The 14,874-nt window shown below is 34.7% G+C and overlaps 1 protein-coding gene across 7 annotated transcripts in view; it reads left to right on the forward strand.

Annotated features, from left to right (window-relative positions):
- The window catches only part of SMARCA1 (SNF2 related chromatin remodeling ATPase 1), a 72,980-nt gene that overhangs the window by 22,253 nt on the left and 35,853 nt on the right, over positions 1–14,874 (forward strand). For 4 of the 7 annotated variants that reach the window (XM_072817405.1, XM_072817400.1, XM_072817402.1 and 1 more), the window contains exons 10-17: positions 2,566–2,675; positions 4,538–4,764; positions 5,696–5,817; positions 8,412–8,447; positions 9,378–9,530; positions 11,637–11,769; positions 12,566–12,714; positions 13,506–13,625. In XM_072817405.1, the coding sequence (XP_072673506.1) occupies positions 2,566–2,675; positions 4,538–4,764; positions 5,696–5,817; positions 8,412–8,447; positions 9,378–9,530; positions 11,637–11,769; positions 12,566–12,714; positions 13,506–13,625 (1,050 nt within the window). The remainder of the gene's footprint in view (positions 1–2,565; positions 2,676–4,537; positions 4,765–5,695; positions 5,818–8,411; positions 8,448–9,377; positions 9,531–11,636; positions 11,770–12,565; positions 12,715–13,505; positions 13,626–14,874) is intronic. The other 3 variants (XM_072817401.1, XM_072817406.1, XM_072817407.1) reach the window with 1 other exon arrangement.

Here is a 14,874-nt window from a genome sequence, read left to right on the forward strand (position 1 = left end):
ATAGGTTTCATTATCCTTATTTTAAAATGCTTGTCTTGTACATATACCATAGTTTTCTTTGATGAATGGATGAGGAAACAGGCTCAGAAAAGTTAAGGAACTGGTCCAGGCTTACAATAGCTGATCAGAGGCCGAGGTGATTGTAGAATCAGCTTGATCTGGGTTTGAATTTGGCTTCTACCACTTACTAGCAAAATAACTTCAGTTAAGTTAATAAAACTGAAGGCCAACTGGGTGGCTTGGTTGGTAGGGCATCTGGCTGTTCGTTTCAGCTCAGATTTCATATTTGAGGGTTGTGAGATGGAGCCCCGAGTTGGGCTCTGTGCTCAGATAGAATCTACTTGGGATTCTCTCTTTCCCTTTCTCTGTTCCTCCCCCTGCTCTCTCTCTCTCTCTCTCTCTCTCTCATAAATAAATAAATAAATAAATAAATAAATAAATAAATAAATAAGTAAGTGTGGTAACCGAGGGCTACCTGGGTGGCTCAGTTGGTTGGGCATCTGGTTCTTGATTTCAGCTCAGGTCATGATCTCAGGGTTGTAAGATCAAGCCACTAAGTGCCAAGTGTGATGGATGGACTCCATGCTGACACAGAATCCACTTGAGATTCTATGCCTCTCCCTCTGCCTGTGCTATTTCTCTCTAAAATGAATAAAATCTTTTTTTAAAAGAAATTAAAATAATCACATTTCCCTTAAAGATTTATTGTAACGATTTTTAAGAGATTTTATTTATTTATTCATGAGAGACACACAGACACAGAGAGGCAGAGACATAGGCAGAGGGAGAAGTAGGCTTCCCTTGGGAAGACCGATGTGGGGCTCAAACCCAGGACCCCAGGATCACACCCCGAGCCAAAGGCAGATGCTTAACCACTGAGCTACTCAGGTGTCCCTATTGTAAGGATTTGGTACTCTTTATTTTAAAGTTCATGGTGCACTGTCTGGCACATTACGAGTACTCTATAGATGATGGTAGCACTATTATTTCTTTGTGATAGAATCTGTCTTGCAGGTATACACTGATTATTTCAATTATTTTCTCCCTTTGTCCATATATTCCTTAACATTGAACCATTTTCTCTTCATTCATATATTTAACTGTTTCGAAATGGCCTGCATTTTTATCTCACTTATAGAGAGTCTCTGATCCATACTTTGAATTAAGATTTTATCTAAGATTTAAAAATCTTGTTTCTGGGACGCCTGGGTGGCTCAGTGATTGAGCATCTGCCTTTGGCTCAGGGTGTGATCCCAGAGTCAGGGGATTGAGTCCCACATTGGGCTTCCTACATGGATCCTGCTTCTCCCTCTGCCTGGGTCTCTGCCTCCCTCTCTGTGTGTGTGTCTCATGAATAAATAAATAAAATCTTAAAAAAAATCTTGTTGTTTCACTTAGTGTAATACCTTCTAGGTCCATTCATGTTGTCACAGATGAGAAGATCTCATCCTTCTTTTATGACTGAGTAACATTCCATGGTGTGTCTGTGTGTGTGTATGAGAGAGAGAGAGAGAGGGAGAAAGAGAGTATAGACCACATCTTCATTATCCATTCATTTATCAATGGACACCTAAGTGTTGCTTCTGTAACTTGGTTATTGTAAATAATACTGCAATAAACATAGGGGTTCATATATCTTTTCAAATTAGTGTTTTCATTTTCTGTGGGTAAATACCCAGTAGCAGAATTAGTGGATCATGTGGCATTTCTATTCTTATTTTTTTGAGGAACTTCCATACTGTTTTCCACAGTGGCTACATCAACTTATATTCCTACCAATGTTGTATGAAGGTTCCTTTTTCTCCATATCTTTGCCAACACTTGATAATTCTTGTCTTTTTGGTACTGGCCATTCTGATAGGTGTGAGGTGATGTCTTATTGTAGTTTTGATTTGCATTTCCCTGATGAATGATATTGAGCATCTTTTCATGTGTTTGTTGGTCATCTGTATGTCTTTTCTGAAAAAATGCCTATTTATCACCATCAAAATTTATTCCTATACAGAATAAAAAAACAAATGTATTAAAGCAGCTTTTTTAAAAATAAAAGATTGGGGCAGCCCAGGTGGCTCAGCGGTTTAGTGCCGGCTTCAGCCCAGGGCCTGGTCCTGGAGACCCAGGATTGAGTCCCACATCAGACTCCCTGCATGGAGCCTGCTTCTCCCTCTGCCTGTGTCTCTGCACCACCCCCCCGTGTCTCTTATGAATAAATAAATAAAATCTTTAAAAAAATAAAAATAAAAGATTGTTTCATGCTTATTCAAAAGTCTGTGATCTTGTTATCTTATTTTTTAATGTATTTTGTGCCATCAAATAATGAATATCTAATTTAGGTCCCCTATTCTGATTTTTTTTTTTTAGTGTATGTGTTGCTGAAGTGAGCACTATTCTGACTTTTTAATGGGCCATTACTTTGTTTTTACTGAAAAGATGGCAACTGGCATTGGTAGTGTTTTTCAGGTTATGCATTGGGAAGTAAATTTCACATTAGGGTGTTGTCAGTGAAAGATTTGGTTTACAATATTAAATATTTTATAAACTTTTGTAAAAACTATCACTTTTTAGGTTTTAAAACCATTTTTGTTACGTCGTATAAAAACTGATGTAGAGAAGAGTCTGCCTCCTAAAAAGGAAATAAAGATTTACTTGGGACTGAGCAAAATGCAACGAGAATGGTGAGCTATTTATTTAGAATAAATAAATTTATTAGAATATTATTGGAATTTATTTACATATAAAGATTTATTAAAATTTAGCTTTGTAGTGGTTCAGTTATGCCTTTATTTTTTCAGTTATGCCTTTATATTATAATCTACATTTTATGTTTAAGTGGCAAGTTAAGTAGTTCAAATGTTTTAATAGAAAATTGATGAATATTTTTGTAGCCTTTGGGAAAGAACATGGGCCTTGAGTCTATAGATCCGTATTTGAATCCCATGCTTTGCCTCTTAGCAGCTATTTAGCTTGGGTAAATTATATAACCTCAGTTTCCCTTCTGTAAAATGGGGATAATAGTATTTAGCTTATGAGTTGATGAGAGGGTTAAAGAGGCTAATGTCACTTACATATTTGTTTGTTATTCTTGCTTTTTTCATCAGTGAAAACAGTAATAACAGTAATAAGTAATAATAAGATGGATGAGAATAGTGATTGTGAATATTAAATAAAAGCTGAATTGGTTTGATAAAGACAAGCAAAGCAGGAAATTGACAAGAAGTTACAAGGAATCATAAATTGGACATACTTAATGTAATCATGCTGCTTAGAGAAGCAAAATGTTGTGGGGCATCATTTTGCCTACAAGTGGTTCAGTAGGTTAGGCATCTGACTCCATCTCAGCTTAGGTTTTGATCTCAGGGTCATGAGTTCTAGCTCTGTGTTGAGCCCACTTAAAAGAAAAAGCAAAATGTTGCTTATATAAATAAAGTTAATAATATATAATATAATATATAATATATATATAATATATATAAAAAATATATATATAATATATAATGACTTCTCTACTACTGAAATCAGTATAGGGTAGTGGTGAAGAGTACATTTCTCTATTTTGAAATATAAGATCAAATTCTGACTGTCCCTTTTTGTGGCCCTGAGTAGGTTGTTTTCAATTCTCTTAGCCACGTGAATTTCCATTTGTAAAGTGGGGGTGATTCTAGTACATACCTCAGAATTTTTGTGAAGATTTAACAAGATGATTTATATAAAGCCTTTCACATGATACCTGGCACTTTCACTCAATACAAGCTGGCTGTTATAATTACATATTAATTACTGTTCAAGTGGATACATAGGTCTATATTCACCTGGTAAAGGTCAACAAAAGATAATTAAGAATGTTTACAGATCAGAAAAAAAATGCCTTAGGAAGATTAGGTATAAGAAATCATGATTGTTTTTAGCTCAAACAAGTAAAAGTTGGATGCCAGCTTTTAGCAAATATTGTAGTTATTGAATAATTATAATAGTTATCTGGATAGTTTTCAGCTGATGGCAATTTGTAGCAATGGCTAAAGCAGGAGGAAACATGTTTGTCGGCAGCATAAATTTAAAATCTTCAAAAGTTTCTTGTTTTTGCTAATCAGATTTAGTCTCAAAATTGAGTTTGTTGTTTATCTTTAAATAGGACTCTATGCTGGTCACCAAAGGGATGTTGCTTGATGGCATTAAACTCTTTTTTTTCGGTAGTTTTAAGTTTTTGTTATTACAAACAGTGCTGTGATGAACACTATTCCACATATATTGCTATCCACAATGGACAAAATTGCAGATGTAGAATATTCACATTTTAAAACTTCTCTATCTTGTCAGATTGTCCTTCAGAAAGAGTGTACTAACATATCCATATCAGTTTATAAGATCCTTCTATTTCATCACATATTCACCAAAATTGAGTATTTTTTATTTTTTTCTTTTCAAAATTTTATTTAAATTCTAATTAATTAGCATATAGTGTAATACTGGTTTCAGGAGTAGAGTTTACTGATTCATCAATTACATATAATAAATGACTAATTATAGTTAAAAATTTTAGGTATACAAAAATCCTGATGAAAGATATTGATGTGTTAAACTCTGCTGGCAAGATGGACAAGATGCGACTCTTAAACATTCTGATGCAGCTTCGAAAGTGTTGTAATCATCCTTACTTGTTTGATGGTGCTGAACCTGGTCCACCTTATACCACTGATGAGCACATTGTCAGCAACAGTGGTAAAATGGTAGTTCTTGATAAACTATTGGCCAAACTCAAAGAACAGGGTGAGTTACAAATCTATACATTAACATAAAATGACTTTATTTTAGTGACTTGTGTATGAATAACATTTTACATCTTTGCTCACCATTCATTCATTCACTCATTCAGCAAACACTGTTGAGTACTTCTTATTTGCCAGGAATTGTTCTATGGGCTGGGTATACAAAGATGCATAAGACAACAGTCTTTGCCTTGGACAAACAGTATAATGAAGAGGGATAGTTGCAGTTCATTTTGATAAGTGCTATGATATGTTGAGAAACTGGGAGTTGGGGAAATCTTCACAAAGGTGACATTTGAAGTGAGCACTGGAGAATGTCTAGAAGTAAATCACGGGAAAAAGGAGAGGGAAGCATTTTACAATGAAACAGAAGTGTGAAGAACGGGAATGGAGAGCTTATAGTATTTGGGTTAGAGTGGCAATTGATGAATCTGGAAAGTTGAATGGGGCCAGATTATGAAAGGCCTTTTACACATGCTTAAAGGAGTTTGGACTATTTGGAAGGCAGAGAGGGAGGTGTGTCATAGAAAATTTTGCTGTGTCAGCTGACACAATCAGACTTGTGCGTTTGGAGGAGAACCTTTGAAGCAGTATGGGGGCTCTACTGAGGGATGAGAAATGAGAAACAACACTAGTTGGGAGACTATTGCAGTGGTCTAGTGAAAGGTTGTAGGGACCCATCACTCATCCTTAGGACAGAGTAAAGGCAGACTTTAAATCTTCTCAATATGTGTGGAGGGCTTTGAAGTTCTTAAATATGTATAATTCAGCAGTGCATAATTCTGTATAGCATTCCTTGAAAGTGTATGTGTGTGTGTTTCATGAAGGGTTCATGTACTGTATATTACATGTGATGTTTACTTATATTTTTGTAACTTTCAAATTAGTTTTACACAAGTTGAATAACTTGCTTTTTGGGGGAAATGTTTTAGGTTCAAGGGTTCTCATTTTTAGCCAGATGACTCGCTTGCTGGACATTTTGGAGGATTATTGTATGTGGCGTGGTTATGAGTATTGTCGATTGGATGGACAAACCCCACATGAAGAAAGAGAGGTGAGGAAAATAAAACAAAACAAAACTTCAAAAATCAGAGTTCAGTTAAGCCATGTTTTTCATCATTAGGTAGTTTTGAACTTTGGCCTTTTTTAATAGCTTGTTGCATAAATTCCTCACTAACACCTCTCTGTCTCTCTGAGATCTTCAGTTTGGCTTGTATTACAGTGGCTCCTTACAAAGCATCCTTTTCAAGGTCTTTAAAGACATCCTCACTTATCTAAAGGATACTTTACCATTACACACTTACCTCCTCTAACCACTGCTCTCTCTGACCTTCTGATTACTGTTTCTCATCCTACTCTTTAATCTCTGATTCTGCCATTTTCTTCTCTTGATTTACTTCCTACAGTAGACCCTCGCCATTTGTGGAGTTTAACAGTTGAGATATTTCCAGTTTATGAGCAATCCTAAAGACTCATGAAACATAGTAATTGCTAAAGGGAATAATCTCCATGTTAGATTATTGTAAAACTGAAATTGAACAACATAGGTGTAGGTGCTTATGCATTTGGATCTTAGAACACTAAAAGGTTGGTGTATGGGAATGAGTTACTTAGCTAGTGAGGAAGCTTACCTAGCACCCAGTGTTTTTCTCAAATTTAGGAATTCTTACAGATCTTTAGATTAGCCCTCACGAATGTCATGGGTCTAATGTATTTTAAACCCTTTAAATACTTTTTTTGAGGGGAGGGCTTTGCCAATTTATCTTCTCTTTTCTGTGGTCATCAAGGCTCTGTCTTTGGTTGCTCTTAAGTCTTTTCTCATGCTCTGGGCGGAGATTGTGATTTCATGGTATAGTGGAAAATGCATTGAACTTGGTTTCAGAAGACCTAAATTTTAGCACCAACTCCACCATTTTTAGTGTATGCAAGCTGTTTAATTCTCTGAGCCTCAGTATCTTTAACTGTATTATTGGCATAATATTAATACCTAGGATTTTTTTTCTGACAATGTTGTGAGGATCCTTGGATATGATAGATATGAATGTGGTTTTTAAGCTGTGCAGTGCAGAATATATTATGTGTCATGAAATTACACACAGGCCACAAAGACTTTTAGTCCATGTTCCTGTCCATCCATAGATTCTGTGAGTGCTCTGTCCCTTGTGTGCTTCCTTATTGAAGTTTGGCTGTAGCATAGGATAGGGTCCATAGCAGGCACACAGGCCCTTTTCATATTAAGGGTTTACCTGCCACCCAAAAAGGCAGGGAAACCTTTTTGATAACGTTTATAAATATGAGGATGTTTCAAAGTTTACACTGGCCTCTACTCTATAATAGTTGACTTTTTCTGAAGTGGTAAATTGAAGCTTTATTGGGCTTTTGCTGCTTTATTCCTCAGAATGGGTTTCTTCAAATCCACATTAAGCATAAGCCATATAGTGCTATTCAAAATGACCCTTTTCCCTGGAATGAAGATGATACTAAGGCAGAAAAGTAGGTGCTTTCTGACCTCAGATAGCCAATTTGCATTTCTTAGTGCTCTCCCTGATTATGAACAGTGTGGACTTTACCTAATTATACCCAAAATATTCTGGTTTCTTAAAATTTCAAGTAATTTCTCCCTTCAGAGGCTTTGAATTACATGTTGACTTTAGATACAACAAAGAACTGTTCTGTTCTTTTGTTTTTGTTTTTGTTTTTTTTTGGCAATGTCCCACTTTCCCATTATACAGTTTGTCCACATAATCATTTCATCTATTTTCCTAGTAAGAAGGGAAAGCCACATTTGATTCTTTATTCTAATTATTTGCCGGCTGTTAATAAATAATTCTTTTTCTGTAGTTCTCAGATTTGCCATTTCTTCATTCCTGCAGCTAAATTCAGCTAGCTGGTCTCTGGTCATCCTCTGACTCAGTTTCTATATAACCTTTACTTAATTGGCCTTCTTTTATAGGGAAAGGATCTAACATTTGTTAAGCAACTACTCTAGGCTAAGCGATGTATAGTTCCAACAGAGTTCTTTTAGCAGCCCAGTAAAGTATAATTTACTGGTATAATTTTCTCCACTTGAAACTGTCTCAGAGAGGTTATATGCTTGCTTAGAAACACATATGTAACAAATGGTAATGATTCACACCAGGTTTTTGCTATTTCCTCTACGCCAAATTGCCTCTCACTACACCATGCTGCTTTCTATACTGCCCCCTCTACATGCTATATGGACCGCAGTAGTGAGTGTCCCCTTCTCTACTGCAACTTTTGATCATGCCATTCCATTAATTAAAAATATAACTTCCTGTATTTTCTGATTATAAAAGTCATATATGATTGCTGAAGGAAATTTACAAAATAAAAGTATTTCTGGTCAGTATCTTTTTGTATATATAATTTATATAAGTAATTGATATTATATTATATATAAAGTTTGGTAACATTTTTACTCAGCATTATGTTGTAGTTTCCTATATCAGTAATTCATTGTAAAAATAATTTAAGTATAATATTACATCCAGTGGACGTACTATAAATAATTTATCTCCCAATTGTTGATCATTTAAGGTTGTTTCCAGTTTTTCACTATTATAAACAATGCTAAAGCAAAAGTCCTTATACATAAATCTTTGTGCACATTTCTGATTATTTCCTTAGGATAAATTCCTAGAAGTGGAATTACTGGGTCAAAGGGTATGAACATTTTTAAGACTCTTGATGCATATTGCCAAATTGCTTTCCAGAAAGGTTGTACCAATTTCCATTCCCTGCAGCAATGTATGAGAGTGCCCGTCTCACCGCCCCCTCGTCAACATTGAGTATTATCATTTTATTAATCTTCAAAAAATGGTATTATGTTTTAATTTGCATTTACTTGATTACTAGTGAGGTTGAACATTATTTTTGTATTTATTAGCCATTCATATTTGTTCTGTGAATTGTCTGTTCTTTTTCTCTTTTTTTTGGCTCATTTTCTATTGGGGTCTTAGTGTTTCTTTCTAATTAATTTGTATGAGATCTTTATATAGGAAGGATATTAACATCCCATTAATTTTTAAGACTCTTGACTAAATATCCCTGGATTACCTTACCGAATTTCCTCATTACTTCCCTGTTTGCTCCTTGTCACCATATGGAAATAAATCTACTCAACCTCTCCTTTATCCATTGCTCTCATTCACATTACTGAACTTTTTTCTCTCTTGGTCTTCCACACTATACCTTCTTTGTTACTCCTATCTAAACTAATGGGAATGAAGTTGAGATAGCTGACATTTTACCTCCTAGATATTTTTCAGCTCTCACTCAAAACATTTTCACCATTGTTGCTTTAAACGATTTAAACAATTTATTGCTTGCCTAGTTAAATTTGTGTATGTGATTGCTCTAAGTTTGTCTCTATTGATGTAAGCTTCTAAAGACTAGGAACTGTATGTAATATGTTTTCTACAGCAATTCACACAGTACAGTATATAGGTATATGCTTAAGTATTTTTGAGATGGAAGAATATCATAAAGTGGGCTTTTGAATATGCATGTTAAAAATACTTATTTCTTAAGGACTCTGGTAATATAGTTTTATTTTTCTCTCTTTTTTCCATATTCTGTGTCATTTAAAAAAAGGAAGCAATAGAGGCCTTTAATGCTCCTAATAGTAGCAAATTCATCTTTATGCTGAGTACCAGAGCTGGAGGTCTTGGAATTAACCTGGCAAGTGCTGATGTGGTTATACTATATGATTCAGACTGGAATCCACAGGTTGATCTACAAGCTATGGTTAGTAATCTTTAATGATGTCAGAAATTTATCTTAGCTAGGAATACTGTTGTTATTTATGCAGCACAGATGTAATTTGTGAAAAAAGGGCAACAACAACTTTTGGGAGGTTTTCTAAATGTTATAATAGATTACCTTGGAAAGCAAAGATACTGTGCTAATTGCAAAAACAGAAAAAACAAAAACAAACACACACACCCCAATCCTTATTCCTGAATATTGAAGAAGACATATGTCTTAATGAGAAAGGTTAAAAAGTTAATCTGTTGATATTAATTTTTGTGAACAACTAAATATATTAAGATCCTTAGCACTGAAATTGGGGGAGGTATGTTTTCGACTTTTGTAATAAGATATTTGGGGTGAGGAGGTAAAAAGGTAACAAAGAAATATTCTAGGAAAACGTTTGATACCTAAGGACACATTGGAAACTATCCTACTGTTTTAAAAAAGAATTCAAGGAGCCATTTCTTTTATCTGTCATGATGTTGTCATTTACTGAGTTATTGCTACAACTTCTGGCAGTATGACTCACATTTTAAGATAATGTAGTCTCAGAAGTACAAATATGCAAAATAGCTATGCACTCAAAATCCTAGTAAATTACTGGATAATTTGCTATATTTGGAAGCAATTAAAGTCATATGTCAATGAGGCTTAGCTTAGAAGTCCTTCCTTTTTTAAAGATTTTATATATTTATATTTTTTGGTGCTGAAACCTGAGAGTGAACTCACCACCTTCTGTTTTAAATTTTTTTTATAACAGAGAACTGAAACATATTGACTATCAGGGCATTTTTATTTTTATTTTTTTTTAAGATTTATATTTTTAGGGGCAGAGGGAGAGACTTTCAAGCAGGCTCCCTGCTAAGCATGAAGCCTGATGCGGGGCTTGATCTCATGACCAATGAGCTCATGATTAATGAGATCATGACCTAAGTGGACACCAAAGAGTCAGGCACCCCAGGATGTTTTTAGATTGAAATGCTTTTTTATCATCACTTTAGCATGGTACTGAGCTACCTGTTTGATATGAGCTACCTGTTTGATATGACTCCATAGGAGTGAGCCCCAGTAACTTACAGGGTTATTAAACTGGGAAACCTGTTGATAACACTTCATTTCCTTAAAATTGTGATACTATAGCTGATCTTTCATGATTGACTGATTTGAGTTTGAAATTTTAAGTTTGTATAGGGGTGTTGTATTCTCATTCAATGTGCTTTGTTGAAATTGTTGCTGAACTCTAGTGTTTTTATATTTAATTCAAGGGCTGTTTTGAATCTTGTTTCTTTGATTTTTCTCGACTGCCCTCCTCCCTTCACCTGTTTGCTCTAGCAGCTTCAGTGTTCTAAAGATAATTACCCTGGCTGTTTTTATATTGTTGGAACTTGCCATCTGTCACCTTTACTAACTATAAACCATAGGACCAATCCTAGACCACTGTATAGTAAGGATATTAATATACCACTAATTTTTATTACCTTTTATTACACATCCTTGAATTGCCTCCATAAGCAGAAAGAACTGCTTGATCATGAAATAAAAGTGACTTGCCACCATAGCAACCATTGCTAACTACTTTGGCCCTCACAAAACTACTTTCTAGTGTGGAAGGTGTTTGCATCTAGTGACTTAATGTTACTTAATAAACTCTGTATAGTCCTCATCTTAAAAGGGCTTTGGCTTCTGTCCATTAATGGGACAGTATAATAATATGGGCAGATATTTTTGGTCCCAGAGACCTCTAGATATATATTTTTTAAGATTTTATTTATTAGAGAGAGAGAGAGCACGAGCAAGGGGAAGGGCAGAGGGAGAGAGAGATAGAGAGAAGCAGACTCTCCACTGAGCCGAGAGCCCAACATGGGGCTCAATCCCAGGGCCCTGAGATCATGATTTGAGCCAAAGGCAGACGCTTAACCAATTGAGCCACCAAGGCGCCCCATAGATATTCTTAATACTCATCATCTTCCTTTAAAAAGTGGCAGGTCTAGAGAACTCAAAAACTAATTTAATATTCAGAATTTTATAGCATATGGTGGCTGTACTATATATTTTATCCAGAATACCCAATATATCTTATATTAGGATTCTTTCTTCTAGGATCGAGCACATCGTATTGGTCAAAAGAAGCCAGTACGTGTGTTCCGTCTCATCACTGATAACACCGTTGAAGAAAGAATTGTAGAAAGAGCAGAGATAAAACTGAGACTTGACTCAATTGTTATACAACAAGGTAAACTTGTAAACTTAATTAGGTGTTTTTTTTTAATGCAATTATCTTTAAAGGAGATTACTTTTAATGTTGACTAAAATTCATAGACTTACAGGAAAGAAGCCATTTTAAAAAATGCTAATTTAAAAAAAATGCTAATTTAAATCTATTTAATTTAAATCCTTGCAATCAATATATAGAGTAAATCTAGTTGAACATCACTAGCTTATAGTTGAATGCAAGTGGCAGTCTTCTGAAGTACCTGATATTATTTAGCAGTTCAAATGTCTAGTTAAAATTTTCTTAAAAATATTTCTTGACTTTATTTATTTATGAGAGATAGAGCGAGCATGCGCACAGGTTCATGAGGTGGGGAGGGGAACTGCCGAAGGAGAGGGAGAAGCGGGCTCCCTGCTGAGCAGAGATAGATTCAGGGCTCCATCCCAGGACCCTGGGATATGACCTGAGCTGAAGGCAGACACAACCGACTGAGCCACCCAGGCGCCCCTAAACATTTTGTAAATGCATATTGGAGAGTGCCTGTTGATACAAAGAAATTTGAACTGAAAAATGAAGTTTGAAAAATGAATAAAATGTTTCTGTTTTTCTGAGTTTTAACTGAGTTTTACAGAAGAAAACTCATTGAAATAGAAGGTATGGTAGAAGAAAAACTTGTAGGTGTGTTCATTAATATAACTGTAAAGCTTTACTTACAGTTAAATGTACTAGTGTCTGATTAAAACTATTATGCTATGCTTTCTCTGGAATATAATTGAATATACAAAACTTCTATTATTATTATCTTTATTATTATTAGGAAGACTCATTGACCAGCAATCTAACAAGCTGGCAAAAGAGGAAATGTTGCAGATGATACGTCATGGAGCCACCCATGTTTTCGCTTCTAAAGAAAGTGAGCTGACAGATGAAGATATTACAACTCTTCTGGAAAGAGGAGAAAAGAAGGTTAGTTAAAATGTCATTTGTTTTCATGATGAATTGCTTTAAAATCAACATACTTCAGCATGCTTAATTGGATTTGTGTTGTTTCACATGACTCATGTTCTCTCTAAGGATTTGTGGATTTATATCCAGAGGTAGTTTAGGGTTTTTTAGTTTAATTTTTGTTAAGAACGACTAAGAACTAGAGTTTAAAAATGAGTGATCTTACATCTCACGTTTATTGAAAATAATGTTGGTATTTACTTAAAAGCCAAATAAATTTCATGTTTAGTCACATATCAGGACTACATTTTTGCAACCTTTTTCTTGCACTGGATTGGAAATTATTTTCTCACACATTGTGTTAAGTGAAAACCTTTTGTGAACATTTCATGAAATATTAAAGCATTATTTGTTAAAGTCTAATAAACTATTTCAGAATATTGCAATTTTGTGTTGAATTTACCTTTTTTGGTGGGGTTCTGAAATAGTTCTATTCTAGTCCTACCTTCTTTTTTTACAAATTACTTTGGACAATTTCAAATACACATAAAAATAGGTATTATATGACTACATCTTCACTGATAAAAGACTTTAAAGAAAGCCTGAGAATACTTGAATACCTATTTAAATATTTAAAGTACTTGGAGCAAGTAGAATTTATATTCATTTAGTATTAGCATTGCATTCTTACCGTGTAAATTAACAGATTGGATATTTCATGTCAAACCTGACTTTTAAAAAGCTAGAGAGCCCACAGATTTTTTATAAGTAATTCAGCAATAATTTTCTAATTTCAATGCATTGAACTGTAGACTGCAGAGATGAATGAACGCTTGCAGAAAATGGGAGAGTCTTCTCTGAGAAATTTTAGAATGGATACTGAACAAAGTTTGTACAAGTTTGAAGGAGAAGATTATAGAGAAAAACAGAAGGTAACTTTTTATTCTCAGCCATTAGCCTCTCAAATTAGCATTTCTTCCCATAACCATTATTAAAAAACACTGACGGGGTGCCTGGCTGGCTCAGTCTGTAGAGTGGTGACTTTTGATCTTGGGGTTGTGAGTTCAAGTCCCATGTTGGGTGTAGGGATTACTTAAAAATATAAAGAAATAAAATTAAAACAATAATAAAATTTAAAAGACCCTACTGACACTCTCCTATTACAATGCTCTGCTATGGAGTGAAATTTGATGTAGGTCAAATCTCCTGCAAGTGCTATGTTTAATAAACTTAAACTTAAACTTAAGCTGGATGATGATGATTGCCATCATGCTCATCATCATTTTTGCTGCTTTTGATACTGTTGTTTTCAAGAAGCAGTACAGTACTGTGGTGGAGTTCCTCAATTCTGAAGCTGAAATCCCAACTGTATCACTAATTCAGTAACTTTGGGCACTTATTTTTCTCCTGTCAGATGGAGGGTATAGTAATATATGGCATGGACAGCAAAAGTCCTTTGAGGAAATAGAGGAGTTTTATTTATTTTGTTTCAAGTTATGGCTATAACTAAAAATTTTTAGATTTAGAAATGATTTGTACAAAAAATATAGAGTTCTCATATATCTTTCAGCTAGCTTCCCTTAATATTAACAATTTACAAAAAAAAAAAAAAACAATTTACATAATCATAGTACAATGATCAAATCCAGGAAATTAACACATTTTCTCCTTAATGTTCTTTCTCTTTTCCGGGGGATACAAACCAGGATCTCACATTGCAATTTGAAAAATCTCTATTTTTAAGATCACTTTTAGATTCACCACAAAATCAAGTGAAAAATACAGAGTTCCCATATTCTACCTCTCCCAAACATCGCCTACTACACTATCAATATCTCACATCACAGTGGTACATTTGTTACATTTGAACCTACACTGACACATCATTATCATCCAAAGTCCATCTTTTATGTTAAGGTTCACTTTTTGTATTGTACATTCTGTGGATTCAGATAAATGTGTAATGACACGTATCCACCATTATAGTATCATACAGAGGAAATTCACTGCCCCCTAAAAGCCCTCTGTGTTCTGCCTATTCATTTCTCCCTCCTTCTGTAGCCTCTGGCAACAACTAATCTTTGTACTACCTCCATAGTTTTGCTTTTTCCAGAATATCGTATAGTTGGAGTCCTATAGTACATAGCTTTTTCATATGGGCTTCTTTCATTTAGTCCTTTG

This window comes from Canis lupus, chromosome X (genome assembly GCF_048164855.1).
Source record: "Canis lupus baileyi chromosome X, mCanLup2.hap1, whole genome shotgun sequence".
In the NCBI taxonomy this organism is placed as follows: Eukaryota; Metazoa; Chordata; class Mammalia; order Carnivora; family Canidae; genus Canis; species Canis lupus.